Genomic DNA, 18,934 nt, shown 5'->3' on the forward strand with positions numbered 1-18,934 from the left:
GGCAGTGTACACTCTGGACAAGTCGCCATCTCAATTTTGAGAAAATGTTGTATGTCCAAAATCTTTCATGTCCATTCACTACAAACGCTAACGCTTTAGTATGGGGAACATATTTACCATTAATTAGTTTCTTATTAACATGCAAATTAGCAACGTATTGGCTCTTATTAGTCATTATTAAGTACAAACCCCGTTTGCATATGAGTTGGGAAATTGTGTTAGATAAATGATAAATTGAATGATAAATGGGTTGTACTTGTATAGCGCTTTTCTACCTTCAAGGTACTCAAAGCGCTTTGACACTACTTCCACATTTACCCATTCACACACACATTCACACACTGATGGAGGGAGCTGCCATGCAAGGCGCTAACCAGCACCCATCAGGAGCAAGGGTGAAGTGTCTTGCTCAGGACACAACGGACGTGACGTAAGATGTAAATATAAACAGAATACAATGATTTGCAAATCTTTTTCAACCCATATTCAATTGAATATGCTACAAAGACAACATACTTGATGTTCAAACTCATAAACTTTTTATTTTTTTTGCAAATAATAATTAACTTAATATGATCCATTTCAAGAAACTCTTCAAACTGGAAGTGTTCACAAAGTACAAAAATGAAGAACCATGATAAACATTCTGATTTTACTCACACATTCATTTTCAAAATAATCTGACTTATCTCATCGTATGGATTAAAATTTGAGCAATTATTTATTTATTTATTTATTTATTTATTTGTATTGTGATTACTTATTACTTATGGAGTATACATTGTGAATACATTGAGAACAGGAAGTGAACAAAAGTTTTAGCAACTGTTATGTAAAGAAAAGGGGTAGGATTAAATAAGCTCTGCTTCTTCCTCCTCCTTTTCGAACATGTTGGAAAGAGAAACTGGAAATTGTGATGTATCATGTTGTATGCTTGCATGTTCGAAATAAACTCAAACTCAAACTCAAACTCAAACTTAGAAGTCCATGGCTGCAACACATGCCAAAGTAGTTCGGAAAGGGCATGTTCACCACTGTGTTACATCACCTTTTCTTTTAACAACACTCAATAAACATTTGGGAACTGAGTAAACTAATTGTTGAAGTTTTGAAAGTGGAATTCTTTCCCATTCTTGTTTTATATAGAGCTTTAGTCGTTCAACAGTCCGGGGTCTCCGCTGTCGTATTTTACGCTTCATAATGCGCCACACATTCTCAATGGGGGACAGGTCTGGACTGCAGGCGGGCCAGGAAAAAAAAAAAACTTTTTTTTACAAAGCCATGCTGTCGAAACACTTGTCTTGCTGAAATAAGCAGGGGCGTCCATGATAACGTTGCTTGAATGACAACATATGTTGCTCCAAAACCTGTATGAACCTTTCAGCATTAATGGTGCCTTCACGGATGTGTAAGTTACCCATGCCTTGGGCACTAATGCACCCCCATACCATCACAGATGCTGGCTTTTAAATGTTGCTCCTATAACAATCAGGAGGTTATTTTCTTCTTTGTTTTGGAGGACACCACGTCCTCTTTTTCCAAATATAATTTGAAATGTGGACTCGTCAGACGACAGAACACCTTTCCACTTTACATCAGTCCATCTTAGGTGAGCTTTGGCCCAGCCAAACCGGCGGCGTTTCAGGATATTGTTGATAAATGGGTTTGGCTTTGCATAGTACATTTTAAACTTGCACTTACAGATGTAGCGACGAACTGTAGTTACTGACAGTGGTTTTATGAAGTGTTCCTGAGCCCATGTCGTGATATCCTTTACACACTGATGTCGGTTTTTGATGCAGTGCCGCCTGAGGGATCAAAAGTCCGTAATATCATCGCTTACGTGCAGTGATTTCTCCAGATTCTCTAAACTTTTTGATGATTTTATGGACCGTAGATGGTAAAATCCCTAAATTCCTTGCAATAGGTTGTTGAGAAATGTTGTTCTAAAAGTGTTCGACAATTTGCTTACAAAGTGGTGACCCCTCGCCCCATCCTTGTTTGTGAATTACTTAACATTTCATGGAAGCTGCTTTTATACCCAATCATGGCACCCAACTGTTCCCAATTAGCCTGCACACCTGTGGGATGTTCCATATAAGTGTTTGATGAGCATTCCTCAACTTTATCAGTATTTATGGACACCTTTCCCAACTTCTTTGTCACGAGTTGCTGGCATCAAGTTATTGATTATTTTCAGCAACAAAAAATGTTTTATCAGTTTGAACATCAAATATGTTGTCTTTGTAGCATATTCAACTGAATATGGGTTGAAAAGGATTTGTAAATCATTGTATTCCGTTTATATTTACATCTAACACAATTTCCCAACTCATATGGAAACGGGGTTTGTACTTATTAATGCCTAATTCTCTATGGCCTTATTATACAACAACCCTAACCCTCTAACCTTAGTCCTAACCGAATAATTCTATATTAAATCTCTGTTACTTACAATATGTTCCCCCAGGGTCCCAATAACTCTTATTTGAGTCTTTGTTACATAAAAAATGTTCCCCATACTAAAGTGTTACCCTTTATTTTTCTCAAGCTATTGTGCCTCCCTGTAAATGTCCTGGCTCCAAAATGCTGTAGATTAGTCACCAGGACCTTTATGACTTTGCTTTTATGTAGAAAATGATGAAAATGTCAAATATTTGTCATTAATATCTTTCTAGTTTATTTTCCAGCTAAAATACTTCCATTGACCACATAAAAATGGCATTTTTATGCAAAGTGAAGTGAATTATTGTTCTATTGCGCTTTTTCTCTAGAGACTCACTTTAAATAGTGAACCCCATTATCTACATCTTTAAGCCACCTTTGAACCAGTGTGTGTGGCACTGAGAGCAGGTGGCAATGACAACAATGGTGGAAACTGGAATCCAACCTTAAACCCATGTTACATGTTATCATGAATTTTCCTGCATATTACATATATACGGAGGCTATGGGAGTTTTTTAACAAAATATTTTTTGCGGACTAGATTGTATCCTTATTACCTGCAATGCTAGCAGCCTTTTATTTGTAGTCTTTTTACTATTTAGAATGCACAAAAAAAGACAGACATTCTGGTCCCACATGGGGACTGTGAATGAAATAATACTTTTGAGATAATACTTTTACCAAGTTTTGAGCGAACACCTGAACACCTATTTCTTTGCACATAGGATAAAGGTCTTCATTGACACAGCTCAACTCCCATCGCCAACGTCATGCTGTTCTCAGGGCCGTAACCAGGATTTGACAAATAACAAGTTTAAACAGTTGTGGTCCAAGGGGAGCGTTGAAAGGCTGAAATCATGGGATCCCAGCATCATATGAATAATATTATTCTAAAGTAACTCAATTTCCAAACGAACAAAAGCCTCCCTGACTGAGGTTGCCAGATATGCATTTACATTATACACAGAAATTGGGCTATTTTCAGGAAAATCTACGTCATGCATGCGTACAGTATCACAACAAATGGCAATCATATGGTTATTGTCAGTACAATCTGAAATCAAAGGCTAAAAGGAACTACAACCAATCCTAGCAATAGTCATACTGTTGAAAATAAGCAGCGCATGCTTAGCAGCCTAATGTACGCCCAAAAACTAAAGAGGAGACATTTAACCAAGGTATGCCTATATGTTACTGTTTCAAACGTTTCAGATTGCCATATAACTTGGTACATGTAGTCCACAATATGCAAACACGAATGAAGAATTATTTTATCATGTGATTTGGCTGCCTCCATACGTTTCACATTGCCATGACAGTCGTGCTAATGTTGGAACCCATTTCCTCTGCGTATCAGCATATTGAGAATGAAATAGGCACTGACACTACCCATATCCACATGGGTATTTTTTGTATAAAATATATTGTGCCCTGTCAGTTGGATGACATATTGACATACAGGCTAACGGGTGTATATTTCCCCCATTAGCCTGTATGTCAATGCTAGCATGCTAAGCATTCATTGCATGAACATACTAGCTTTGTTAGACAAGATCATAGACTGTATTGGACAATATAGTTTACATACAAAATGTCCACTTCCATTTATTACAAGTAAGAAAAAAGGTGAATTTCTTACTTACCTATCAAGGAGGAAATTAGCAAATTTGGCATAAGATGAAAAAATATTTTCCGCCTTCAATCGTCTCCATTTTTCAAAGGCATCCCCGATACAAATCCTCGTTTTGTTCCTGGCTTTGTCATGAATAAGTTGAGAATCGTAACGACGCATTTTAGATCTACTAAGGTCTGACATGTTTAGTAACTTTACCAGTGGCAACACTTTCTAATTGGTTAAAACGGTGAAGGGCAGGAGATCGGAATGAAAACAATAACATGATTTCTTGGCTGTAAATCAAATTTTGAAATGAGCATGTCCCGGCTGAACTACTGTTATCGGTTGTAGACGTGTTTGAAAATATCATGATTTATTAATGCCTTTTGACATATCAGGACCATTTAATGATGACTTGACATATAATTATTACAAATGACTCCCTTTAAAAAAAAATTATCTGTATGACATAAAAAATTGCATTGTCAAAATAGTGGGAACTTTTTAAAATTTGAAATTAATTAAAACTGATTATATTTTTTGAAATAAGTTAAATAATACCAGAAAGTACTTAACAGTAGTTAATCACAATTAATCAACTTTCAAAAGTGTGGTTAAACAGTCAAAAATGAATCAAGCATCAGTCCTACAACATAAGAATATTATCCATCCATTCTCTACCGCTTATTCCCTTTGGGGTCGCGGGGGGCGCTACAATCAGGCGGAAGGCGGGGTACACCCTGGACAAGTCGCCACCTCATCTCAGAAGAATATTGTTAATTGTTTATTTCCACCTGAGAACCTGTGTCTTTTGCAGTGGACATTTGGGTTTTGCATTTTTTTTAGAAATGTGTGACTCTGACAAAATACACCAAAATCAAATGCCGAAAATGCTGGTTCTCAAGAGAATACACTTTATTTCTATCATAACCAAGTGTTTCTAATAGACCAAAGATTCCATCGTAGCGTAGGGATGAAAATGATCCTATTCATATATTTCTTAAAGGCCTACTGAAATGAGATTTTCTTATTTAAACGGAGATAGCAGGTCCATTCTATGTGTCATACTTGATCATTTCGCGATATTGCCCTATTTTTGCTGAAAGGATTTAGTAGAGAACATCCACGATAAAGTTCGCAACTTTTGGTCGCTAACAGAAAAGCCCTGCCTTTACCGAAAGTCGCAGACGATGACGTCACCCGTTGAGGGCTCCTCACGTCCTCATATTGTTTTTAATGGGAGCCTACAACAAAAAGAGCTATTCAGACCAAGAAAACAACAATTTCCCCATTAATTTGAGCGAGGATGAAAGATTTGTGTTTGAGGACATTGATAGCGACGGACTAGAAAAAAAAAAAAACGCGATTGCATTGGGACGGATTCAGATGTTTTTAGACATATTTACTAGGATAATTCTGGGAAATCCCTTATCTTTCTATTGTGCTGCTGGTGTTTCAGTGAGTTTAATAGTACCTGATAGTCGGAAGGGTGTGTCCACAGGTGTCTTGAGGCCAGTGTCTGATGGAAGTCGACGGCAGCTGTATGGACGGCACAAGCTCAGCTGATCTCCAGTAAGTGGCGACTTTTTACCACAATTTTCTCACCAAAAACTGCTGGTTGACATTTGGTTGGGATCCATGTTCGCTTGAGCGCTCTGATCCATTGTAAAGCTTCACCTCCGGGAATTTTAAACAAGGAATCACCGTGTGTTTGCGTGCCTAAAGGCTAAAGCTTCCCAACTCCATCTTTCTACTTTGACTTCTCCAATATTAATTGAACAAATTGCAAAAGATTCAGCAACACAGATCTCCAAAATACTGTGTAATTATGCGATTAAAGCAGACGACGTTTAGCTGTGTGTGTGTGCGCAGCGCTAATATTTCCTAACAGTCCGTACACGTCATCATTATGCGACGTTTTCAACAAGAAACTCCCGGGAAATTTAAAATAGCAATTTAGTAAACTAAAAAGACAGTATTGGCATGTGTCGCAATGTTAATATTTCATCATTGATATATAAACTATCAGACTGCGTGACTGCGTGGTTGGTAGTAGTGGGTTTCAGTAGGCCTTTAAAAGCGTAAAATGAAGAATTGTCGCCTCTGGAGTGGGCAGAGGTCTGTTTGCCTGACTGTCTGGTTGCAGATTAGGGATTTGACACACGTTCATAAACACAAGTAATGACCATATGAGCAGGTGAATGACTTAGGCAAGTCAGGGCATGAACCTGCTATACCTGACAACTAAAAACCATGACATTTTCTGCCTAAGGTTTTAAAACGACCAAGCATTACTGGGGATGAGACAGGAAGGAACAAGAGTTCATGAGCAGGAACAATTGTAAAATACTAAGTAATATTTCTCCCGACATTCTTGAAGCAAGTTTAAACAAATATACCTCACAGTCCAACATCGCCAGATGGATTCATCTATGAGCATCTTGTAGTCGTTACACCAAGTCATATCACGTTTCCCCTTAGTGGCCACCCTCACCATTAGAATTGGTCCACATCATGAGCTTGTAAATGCCAGCCCTTTACGTCATTAACCCATAATTGCAGCTCTCGAGGGCGGTAATGTATCAAATAATTATTTTGTTATCTTTGGCTGCGTATGTAAAAAGTGTTATCGTATATCGCCGTGCCCAACATGATTCTGGTTTTCCTATTCATTTCTGGGACCGTTAAGTTTTACGAGGGCAACAAGGCATGGTCTGCAGTAGACCATTTAGAAACACATACTTTATCCCTGCTGGTTCTGTTTCGGAAGCGGTTCATTTTGTTTTTCCTATTCACATTGCATCTGCTTCCAGTAAGCTCAGGAAAACAAAGACAGGTCGCAAGGCAGAGTAATGTAAAGAGAGTTCAGGTACCACAACCGTAAAAGCACCTGTTTGTGTTTAATGCAGAAACGCAACACAAGTTATTCTCTGGTGTGCTTGACTAAACAAAGCTGCGCATTTGCACAGATTACGGCCGCACAGCGTTTTCCCCCTCAACCTCAGTATGTCACTGCATGCCAGGGGTCACCAACGCGGGCACCAGGTAGGCCGTAAGGACCAGATGAGTAGCCCGCTAGCCTGTTCTAAAATTGCTGAAATAGCAGCACTTACCACTGAGCTGCCTCTATTTTTTTTATTTTATTTACTAGCAGGCTGGTCTCGCTTTGCTCTACATTTTTAATTTTAAGAGAGACAAAACTCAAATAGAATTTGAAAATCCAAGAAAATATTTTATAGACTTGGTCTAAATACATTTTAAATATAGTTTAAATAAATTAATTACATTTGTTTACTTTGCTTCTTACAACGTTCAGAAAAATAATTTTAGAGAAAAAATACAACCTTAAAAATTATTTTAGGATTTTTAAACACATAAACACAAATAAATTATTTTTTTTAATTGTAAAGAATAATAAATACATTTTAATTTAATTCTTTATTTCAGCTTCTGTTTTTTTGACGAATAATGTTTGTGAAATATTTCTTCAAAATTATTATGATTAAAATTCAAAAAAATTATTCTGGCAAATCTAGAAAATCTGTAGAAGCAAATTTGAATCTTATTTTAAAGCCTTTTGAATTTCTTTTCAAATTTTGTTTTGGAAAACCTAGAAGAAATAATGATTTGTCTTTGTTAGAAATATAGGTTGGTCCACTTTGTTATATATTCTAACAAAGTGCAAATTGGATTTTAACCTATTTAAAACATGTCATCAAAATTCTAAAATTAATCTTAATCAGGAAAAATTACTAATGATGTTCCATAGATTTAATATTTTCAAAAAGATTACAATCAGCTAGTTGTTCTCTTCATTTTTTTCGGATGAATTTTGAATTCATGTTTCGAAATTTAATTTTCATTTTTTTCGTGTTTTCTCCTCATTTAAAACGTTCAATTGAGTGTTTTTTTCATCATTTATTCTCTACAAAAAACATTCCGTAAAAGGAAAAAAAATGTACGACGGAATGACAGACAGAAATATCCATTTCTTTATATATATATATATTTTTTTTTATTAAAGGTAAATTGAGCAAATTGGCTATTTCTGGCAATTTATTTAAGTGTGTATCAAACTGGTAGCCCTTTTTATTAATCAGTACCCAAGAAGTAGCTCTTGGTTTCAAAAAGGTTGGTGACCCCTGGTATAAAATGTAGCGTCTATTAATTTATTCGATTCATTTTGTTGATAGTCAATGTCACGCTCCTCCACGTAAGCAGACTTACACAAAAACACACACAAACAACTGTGTTGACCGATCTTGACACAAAATAGCTTTACAAACACTTGTACTAAACAAAACTATGAACGTTACAGATAATAGAGTGGCTTTAAAGGCCTACTGAAACCCACTACTACCGACCACGTAGTCTGATAGTTCAAATATCAATGATGAAAGATTAACATTGCAACACATGCCAATACGGCCGGTTTAGTTTACTAAATTACAATTTTAAATTCCCCGCGGAGTTTTCTGTTGAAAACGTCGCAGAATGATGACGCGTGTTTGTGACGTTATTGGCTGTAGGGGACATATTAGCCCGGCACCACCTGCGGCTAAATGTTGTCTCTTTTCAACGTGCATTTACACAGTATTTTGGACATCTGTGTTGCTGAATCTTTTGCAATTTGTTCAATTAATAATGGAGAAGTCAAAGTAGAAAGATGGAGGTGGGAAGCTTTCAGCCTTTAGCCACACAAACACACGGTGTTTCTGATACGTCTTTGTGGCATCGTGCGCAAGGGGTGCTTCTTCCAAGATGCTGTCGGGCAATGACACAGCGTACAGGAAAGAAAACAGATTTATTTAACTACAAACAGACTAATAACAAAAAACACTGATGCTAAGGAAAAAGGCAAACAAACATATACAAGCCTGTGAGCTAGGGAAACAGAAGGTGGCTAAGCGCAAAAGCATTAGCGAGTAAACACTTAGAACACAAAGATGCTAGGCGTGGAAGCTAGCAAGTATCAAAACGGATTATTACCGAAGTCAGGAGTCCACGAAGACATCGAAAAGATTGTAGCAAACTTGACGAGACCAGAACGAGTAAATGAAACAGGTAGGTTAACATAGAGTCTCTAATCAAAACCAGGTGTGCAAACAAAGGCAGGTGAATAAATCAAGTCGCCTTGGTGACAAAAACAAAACAAGGAAGTGCACAAACTAAGACTCGGAAGCGTCCATGAATCAAGAAGATAAACACAAAAAACTCAAAACCAAATAATGTAAGATCCGAGCGGCGGATCTTAACAGTTTCCTTGTTTAAAATTCCGGGAGGTGAAGTTTTCCTATGGATCAGAGCGGTCAAGCGAACATGGATCCCGACCACATGCGAACCGGCAGTTTTCGGTGAGAAAATTGTGGTAAAAAGTCGCCTCTTACCAGAGATCAGCGGAGCTTCTGTCCTGCTGCAGCTTCGTGACTTCCCTCAGAAACTGGTGTCAACACACCCGTGGACACACCCCTCCGACTATCGGGTACTATTTAACTCACTAAAACACTAGCAACACAATAGAAATATAAGGAATTTCCCAGAATTATCCTAGTAAATGTGTCTAAAAACATCTGAACCGCTCCCAATGCAATCGCCTTTTTTTTTTTTTTTTTTTTAGTCCTTCACTCTAAATTTCCTCATCCACGAATCTTTCATCCTCGCTCAAATTAATGGGGAAATTATCGCTTTCTCGGTACGAATAGCTCTTGCTGCTGGAGGCTCACATTATAAACAATGTGAGGATGTGAAGAGCGCTCACACCGGTGACGTCACACGCACATCGTCTGCTACTTCCGGTAAAGGCAAGGCTTTTGTTATTAGCGACCAAAAGTTGCGAACTTTATCGTCGATATTCTCTACTAAATCCTTTCAGCAAAAATATGGCAATATCCCAAAATGATCAAGCATGGCACATACAATGGACCTGCTATCCCCGTTTAAATAAGAAAATCTCATTTCAGTGGGACTTTAATTACAAGTAAACTAAATTATATCCAGTAGGAAGAAGACACTGTTGAGCGTGCATACACACGCTACAACACATTACCAGGACAATTACTGCATGGATTGACAGCAAGTATGGCTGGCCTTTTCAAATTCAAAGGGTTATCTTTTTCCTGATGTTCAATGACATTCACAAGTGTTATTAAGATTCTATGTTCCATGAATTTCATACAACCAAAAAAATGCGTCCTGACAATGTCTTTATTAACTTAAGCACTTTGCCTCACTTGCGTGTGGTGGGCGTGCTCACAGGCTGGATGGGAGGTTCCGAAAAAAGAGAAACTTAACTCAAGCGCAAACGGGAGAATTGGGCTTATAGTCTACATTATATACGACCATACCACCCTGCGGGTAGCAAAGTGATTGACCAAATAGTGAAACTGTGAAAAAGAAACTAACACATTATCTCTCTCTTATACATACACCTCCTTACCAAAAGGTAACAATAATGAAAGTGACTGGAAATTGTGAATAATGTGAATGAGTCTTTGTGAATGATACCTTTCGCATTCTCGGGTGAAGGTTTTAAATGAACTCCTCTATCCACACTTGTAATTGAATGTGCACTAAAATTAAAGTGTCCTTGTTATAATATACACCCGTTTCAACTAAACACAATATTTCATGGTAATCAATAGTATCGTTTTTGTGTAAAACTGTTTTAACACCAACCTGTAAAACCTGTAACAGACGAAGGGTTCCCCTTTGTGGTTCCCTTGATGGCCTGCAGTGCAATCAGGTATTCTGTTCCTGGCTTCAAACCTGCAAGAAAAAAGCATCAGTCAGAATTCTGCCATTTTGTCCTCTATAAATGTCTGTCGATGCAACCTTACCCACGATTGTGTGTTTCGTTCGCATTTCTTGGCTCCTCTGCACGCTCATCGCCTCCTCCTGTCCCGATGGGTCGGTGTACGTGAGTCGGAAGTGATCCACCTCGGATTGTGGGTTTTTCCAATCAACCTGGATGGAGACTTCTGTCTGGTCAAGAACTCGAATGTCTTTGACTGTTGAGACCCCTAGGGCGGATAGTCATGTGTGGGATTGGGTGTGGAACAAGGAGCATACAGTATGCGGTCTTTAAGGTACACACTACATGTTAATACATTAGGACCCATCATCACCTTTTACCTTTTCAAGAGTCAAAAAGTACAGTTACATTCCCAAAATACATAATTCTAAGACAATGTTGCAACACTATTGTTGTAGAAGTAAAGATATTGCATACGTATGATGCAGTGCAGTTCTACACCACTGAAATAAAAATATATATATCAGCATAGACAATGTAAAAAAACAAAGTAGTGGAAAGAACTCTGAATGTTCTGAACACCTATTTCTATGCACATAGGATATAGGTCTTATTTAAAACAGCTCAACTCCCATCGCCAACGCCAGGTTGTTCTCAGGGCCGTAACCAGGATTTGACAAATACCGAGTTCAAAAAGTAGTGGTCCAAGGGGAGCGTTGAAAGGCTCAAAATATGGGTGTCCCAGCATCATATGAACAATATTATCTTAAGTACGCAATTTCCTGAAGAACAAAAGCTTTCATTGAGGCACAACTATCCAGTTGTATTATCTAACATCTTTGACAATCTGCATGATTTTGCAACTATCCACTTTATTTTATCAGTACGCTGAAAGTTAGCGTAGTTAACAATTTTAACAACAGTCGAATGAAAAATTCAAAACCTTGCCACAACCTCACCTCTTCACCACGTTTACGGCCTTGGCGGCTTTAATATCTGTGAACAGAATAATCATTTGATGTCACACCGCGGTGAGGCATGTCTTGTTTTGGGTTTCTCTGTCTTGTGGTTTGCATATTTTAATTTGAAAAGTAACTCTCCTCTCGTTTCAGGTCACTTGCCCTTCCTTTTGTGTCATCAGTCTGACGTCATCCCTGTTCTTATTGTTTCCAGCTGTTCCCTATTACCTTCATGTGTGTTATAAGCTCACTCCTTCCTTTGTTCTGTGCCAGATTGTCTCGTTTATTCGTGCTCTCTAGCGTCCATGTCCTTGTCCATGCCTTGCCTTGTCTCGTGCTTATGTCCCTTGATCCTGAACCCCTTTGTGAACATTTTGAGTTTTCCTTTCTTCCTCCTACACAGAGTGATTTTGATTATTTCGTTATTCAGCCGCAGTGGTAAGTTTCAGTTACATTTTTTTTCATTCATTCCTCAACTTTTTGAGTGACTATTTTTGTTAAAACTTTATTAGAGTAGGTAGTGTAGAAATTTTCATAGATGTTGTTTTGGTCCTCCTGTTGGAGCGTTTTTTTTAAAATACTTTTTATAGCATATACGGCGTCAATTATAGTTTCTTTACTTTTGTGTTTTCTTCCGTTCGGAGTGATTTTCGGTTGTTCCTTCTTTTTCTGGAACCTTTTCGCCGAGTAGTTTTTTTGTGATTATAGATGTTATTTCTTGACTTTGGAGGTAAAAGGAAGTTGTCAAAATAAAAGCCTGTCTAAAGTCCCAACTCTGCATCTGAGTCCAATCCTTTTACCAAGCTTGACACCTGACTGAGGCCCTGTCTACATTAAGCCGAATAACTCCTTACACAAATAATTATTTAACCTAAGTACTGTGTCAGCCACACTAACCCATCATTTAAGGTCCCCCTTCTTGGATACTTTTTTTCACGGTAAGTGCAACGTGTATTTCTTGAATCTCCGGCTTTTTTCTTTGTATGGACTCATTGAACCGATGAGTCCATGGCATGTGACAATTTAGTTTGTGTGGAGTTTCTTAAAGGCTGTCCACAATGATATTATACAGACAATGTTTCACATCATTTTCATTCGGTGAAACCAACATTAGTTACGTCAGTATAATTGAATGTTACCATTATGTTGGATCAGGTGATGTTTAAAGTGGAGTTCATCGCGTTATGTTGTCTGTAGTTGTAGCAGGCTGCTCATGACCAAAGATCTTATATTGAGAGAAGATATATAGCATAGACAATGTACTACACAAAGTATATTTGAAGTCAGTCATATCATCTTCTTTTTGTCACTTAAAAAATACCAAGGACAGGACCTCGGTGTTCTCTGTGATAGTTAAGACCAGACAGCTAGTAAAAACTGCATCAACAGTTGCTGGTGAAAGCTAAATAGTCCACAGTTTATTTTAATCTGTTTCAAGACGTGACTCATCAATAATCAACTCCCCACAGTCGACTGATTAATCGACTAATCAGGATACTCATCTTATTAATAGTCAAATTATTTTTTTTTTACAATCAGAACTGATTATTGTTGTTACCTATATTATATTAACACACTCAAAAAAGTGTCTACAGAGAGAGAAACACAAAGTTCTACACCAGGGGTGTCAAACGTACGCCCCGTGGGCCGGATCAGGCCCGCGAACAGGTTCTATCCTGCACGCAGGATGAGTTTTGTACGTATAAAAAAAGCTGACATTTTTTAATGAAAGAAACCGCTGTTCTAAATGCGTCCACTAGATTTTGCAATAGCAATTCTTTGCATATTTGTAGATTATGCTACGTATGTAAAAAAAACAAAAAAATACATGATGTCGAGGAAAATGAGCAAAGTGTTACGGCTCAGACTCCTGCCAACGGCGCTCATCCGTCTGTGTGCTCCAGTGAGAGCACCGCGGGCCACGCCCACGGGTGTTTTCTCTCCGCTGCGGGCGCACTTCCGCACGGCTGCAGGAGATCTGTAATCAGCGCATCTGTTGGGAAGAACGAGCTGCCTTCATAAGCTCGCCCAACCTGCCATGCGGCTCCGGAGTATAGTCTTCAGGTGGCCTACAGTAAGCGATCATCCTGCTTGATGCAATCTTGCTCTCTCTGTGTTTTGCCCCTCCGTGTAAGCGATCATCCTGCTTGATGCAATCCTGCTCTCTGTGTTTTGCCCCTCCGTGTTCTGTGTGTTTTCTCGTGTCGCCCCTGCAGTACCGTACGTCGCCTGGAAAGTGAGCTGTGCGTCTCACTTTTCCCCGAATCTCCCTCTGGACTCTGACTGCCTCCCTTGATCCCTGACTTCCCTGGCTTTGAACCCGGACCTTTAGACTTCTCTCTCCCCTGGACTTCCTCGTATCTCTTCCTTGGTAACACACACTTCAGCTAACCACACACATAGTCTTACACTATACACACTCTTGGATTTTGTCACACTCCATTTCCTTAGTTTATTAGTTAGTATTGTTTTATTATTATACATTTGTATATATATTGACTATATATATAATAAATTATTGAACATTACTGCCCTCTGGTGTCTGCTGCCATCTCCCCTCTGCAAACCACAACACAAACTACATAAATAACTTTCTGTAATGTGATTTTGATGTTGTTTTTTTATCTTTATAGATTGAAACTTAACACCAATGAGTTGACTGATGAACATTATCATATAATTCATTCAGAAAGTGTAAATAACGACAAATAGAATACTATTAACCGCAACAACATGCAAGTGTAAAAATAAACAACATTATGATTTATACATTTTCAGAATGTGCTTGTTATATTTTTAAACAGAGTAAACAATCTGAAGTTGTCTTTATTTTTAAGTTATCGTGTTGTGATTTTACCAGTCCGTCCCACTTAGGAGTAGATTTTTCTCCGCGTTGCCCCCGATCTAAGATAAGTTTGACACCCCTGTTCTACACAGATAATTTGTAATCATTGAGGAATAAATATTTCAAAATGTAAATATATGTGGGGTGGAAAAGTGTCTTCCTTAAACTTTCTTTTGAAATAGATCATCGTTTGAAGTTTGTGGCCAAAGTTCCAAAATGTCCACCGTGGGCTGTATCCTCTTGCTCGCACACTCAGGAGCCAGACTAAGTGGCAAAGTGTGGGTTTTCCATGACAACAGCAACAACACGTGAGAATCCACCGCAATCTATTCTGTCCGTCTCTCTCCCTCTGCTCACATCTGCTTTCCCCCACATCAGTGAGGACGCCCAATTCACATTAAACACACTCATTTCCTCGTAATGAGCCTTAAACCTAAACTTAAACAAACCAGATCTTAATGAAACACTTTCTGAATGTTGTGCTTGACAGACACAGGTTAGGACTTTCCATGCCCTATTTAATTGGAAATATTGTAGGAAGCCATCCAACCACTTATAATAACAAGATTGGAGGCCCTCTTTCCATACCTGTTCTATGTTGAATGATTCAACCTTATTGTCGTACCAGAACACATGACACTTAAGTTGGTTGATTTTACCTGTGACAAATACATAAAAGTCTGCTGAAAAAGTCAGGGATGGAGTGGTGCAGTGGGAGAGTAGCCGTGCGCAACTCGAGGGTCCCGGGTTCAATTCCCAGCTAGTACCAATCTCGTCATGTCCGTTGTGTCCTGAGCAAGACACTTCACCCTTGCTCCTGATGGGTGCTGGTTAGCGCCTTGCATGGCAGCTCCCTCCATCAGTGTGTGTGTAAATGTGGAAGTAGTGTCAAAGCGCTTTGAGTACCTTGAAGGTAGAAAAGCGCTATACAAGTACAACCCATTTATTTATTTATTTAGTTGTGTGAACCAGAGGCGGGAGTAAGTCAATGTATTGCAAGTCCAGAGTCTTTGTTCCCAAGTCCTAGTCAAGACAAGACAGGTCAAGTCAAGTCTCAAATAAGGACAAGGCTAGGGATGATACTCGAAACCGGTTTTCCCGGTTGTTCGATAAGAAAAGAACAGAGTCCTCGGACTCGAACCCCTTTTTGATAACCGGTACCCGTTATCGAGACCACTATAGTAATGAAAAAGAGTTGGTTCTTTATTCGAATCCGTCCCGACCAGAAATGCTCCGTGAGACATCACAAGAAACGACGTCACGTAGCTCAGTCATTAGGCGCAGACAGCAAAAGCAGGAAAACAACGGACGGGAAAAAGCGCTCCAAGGTGTAATAAAGTTCAAAACAAAAGACATAATCCAATGAATAACTTTACTGAGAGATTTGAGCAGGGTACAAACACATGACCAACGCTTTTACGACCAACCGGAAACATAGCAACCATGCTAGCATCGAACCTCCTTTACGGTAGCTGTCGCAACATTGTTGAAGCAACCGCAGCACATACATATATATATACAACATGTCCCCCTTTTTTAACTTTTGTTTTTCTTTCCTTGTAAACAAAGCAAAATCACACTGTATATGTGTTGTCAGTCTAATTATAAATTATGCAGACGTGGCGTGTTGGCTGAGTTCTTGACGTTTACTGCCGGGTGACGACATGCAACAACACTTTTTGGGGCTACCGCGCATGCTCGTCACTCCCGTTGCATGTTGGATAGTGCAGTTATATTCCCTAGCTCATAAAGAAATAATGTTAACTCAATAAAGTGTATTTCTTTTTTTAGCTTTAACTTTTCATATTTTAGCAATGTAACCACATTTGCAAACAACTTTTCTCTTCATATAATTTTCTTTCAATAAAGAAATAAAGTGCAAAAATGTCAAAGCATCATAACAAACAGTTATGTCAAATAGTAGCAGAAGTGCACTTTTTGGAGAGCTGTATTATTTTCAGTTTTGTGCCCAAGGGACTGATTTTATTTAACACTATATTATTATTTATACACCTACAGTGATCACAGAGACAGGTTGTTTTTGTGTTACTGTATATATTTGTTTTTCTGAAAAATCCCACTTAATATACTTTGGGTAACAGTCAATATTTATTTATTTTATTGTATTTTTTTAGGGAGGTAACAGTCAATATTTATTGGATTTTATTTTTTTCTTACATAATAAAAGTGAGCTTTTGTTAAACCAAATATATATATATTTTTTTCCCATGTACAACAACCTATCTGGACTCGATAAGGGAATCGATAAGGAATTGGTTCGATAAGAGGATTCGATAATAGGCTCCAACTCGATAATTTCTTATCAAACATCATCCCTAGACAAAGCAGGTCGAAAGTTAACAACTTGGTATTTCTTAGTCCTTCCAAGCCATTGACTCTGTTAAGACGTAGCTGGAGCTAGTTATTTCCTCCATTTTCTACCGCTTGTCCCTTTTGGGGTCGCATGGGGTGCTGGAGCCTAGCTCAGCTGCATTCGGGCGGAAGGCAGTGTACATCCCTGGACAGGTTGCCACCTCATCGCAGGGCCAACACAGATAGAGAGACAACATTCACACTCACATTCACACACTACGGACCATTTAGTGTTGCCAATCAACCTATCCCCAGGTGCATGTCTTTTGGAGGTGGGAGGAAGCCGGAGTACCCAACCCACGACGACATTCATAATTATAATTAGTCCAGAGTGATATAGGTTTAAGTGACAATTCTCGATGCTCTTGCTTTAACTTAATATTTAAAGTGAGACGGACGTGAAAGTCGTTATACACAAGACTCTCCTTGCTGACGGTTTAACATATATAATAAGGCGTGATACAGGTAAGCAAAATACTTGCATACAGGGAATATTTCTACAAAACCTAAAACCAGTGAAGTTGGCACGTTGTGGAAATCGTGAATAAAAACAGAATTCAATGATTTGCAAATCCTTTTCATCCTATATTCAATTGAATGGACTGCAAAGACAAGATAATTAACGTTCGAACTGGTAAACTTTTTTTTTTTGCAAGTATTAGCTCATTTGGAATTTGATGCCTGCAACATGTTTCAAAAAAGCTGGGACAAATGGCAAAAAAGACTGAGAAAGTTGAGGAATGCTCATCAAACACTTATTTGGAACATCCCACAGGTGAACAGGCTATTTGGGAACAGGTGAGTGCCATGATTGGGTATAAAACATCTTCCATGAAATGCTCACAAGGATAGGGTGAGGTTCACCACCTTGTGAACAAATGCGTGAGCAAATTGTCAAACACTTTAAGAACAACATTTCTCAACCAGCTATTGCAAATAATTTTGGGGATTTCACCATCTATGGTCCGTAATATCATCAAAAGGTTCAGAGAATCTGGAGAAACCACTGCGCGTAAGCGGCAAGGCCCCTGACTTTTGTTCCCTCAGGCGGTACTGCATCAAAAAGCAACATCGGTGTGTAAAGGATATCGCCACATGGGCTCAGGAACACTTCAGAAAACTACTGTATCCTTTAACTTAATAAAGTTGCCGATGTCGTCCAAAAGCTAAAACAGTGAGTGTTTGCTCTGGCTGTCAATCAGCTAGCTAGCCAGCCGCACAACAAGCGCCGCCGACTTGGCGAACTCACAACAAACAAAAAAGAAAGGAAGCGAGCAAGCATGGGATTTAAACAATAGTTCAGCTGATCTAACCAAGAAAAGTGGACATAAAATGATCTTACCAGTGGGGTATGCTGGTGACGAAGCACGCTGTTTATGTACCAAATGAACAATGACGCCATTTTCAAACACTACCCAAGCAGTCACCTGACAGTGGTAGCCCCGCCCACCTTAAAATTCCCAAGCAAGTCCGCCATAAATACATTTACAAATACACATTGTAAATCCAACACCCCCATATCATTGCGGATGCTGACTTTTGAACTTTGCGCCTATAACATTCCGGATGGTCCTTTTCCTCTTTGGTCCCGAGGACACAATGTCCACAGTTTCCAAAAAATATTTGAAATGTGGACTCGTCAGACCCCAGAACACTCTTCCATCTTCGATGAGCTCGGGCCCAGCGAAGCAAACAGCATTTTTAAGTGTTGTTGATCTATGGCTTTGGCTGTGCATAATAAAGTTTTAACTTGCACTTGCAGATGTAGCGACAAACTGCGGATTGAAATCTGTTGTATTAGAGTGTTGTCACGTTGTGTGTGTCCGGCTGAATTTGAGTGTTCGAAGGTTTTAAATTCGGTACGGCTTGAGTTTGAAAATACCGGCACTTTACTTCCTGGTTTGGCTGTTGGGATTGGTAGTTCTTTAATGTAGTTCTGCTTATA

At 38.8% G+C, this 18,934-nt stretch overlaps 1 protein-coding gene across 1 annotated transcript in view; it reads right to left on the reverse strand.

Annotated features, from left to right (window-relative positions):
* The window catches only part of tnn (tenascin N), a 76,972-nt gene that overhangs the window by 23,781 nt on the left and 34,257 nt on the right, over positions 1 to 18,934 (reverse strand). The window contains exons 7-8 of the mRNA XM_061920433.1: positions 10,898 to 11,080; positions 10,737 to 10,826 (exon numbers count right to left, since the gene is read on the reverse strand). Coding sequence (XP_061776417.1) covers positions 10,737 to 10,826; positions 10,898 to 11,080 — 273 coding nt within the window. The remainder of the gene's footprint in view (positions 1 to 10,736; positions 10,827 to 10,897; positions 11,081 to 18,934) is intronic.

This window comes from Nerophis ophidion, linkage group LG14 (assembly GCF_033978795.1).
Source record: "Nerophis ophidion isolate RoL-2023_Sa linkage group LG14, RoL_Noph_v1.0, whole genome shotgun sequence".
NCBI classification, from domain to species: Eukaryota; Metazoa; Chordata; class Actinopteri; order Syngnathiformes; family Syngnathidae; genus Nerophis; species Nerophis ophidion.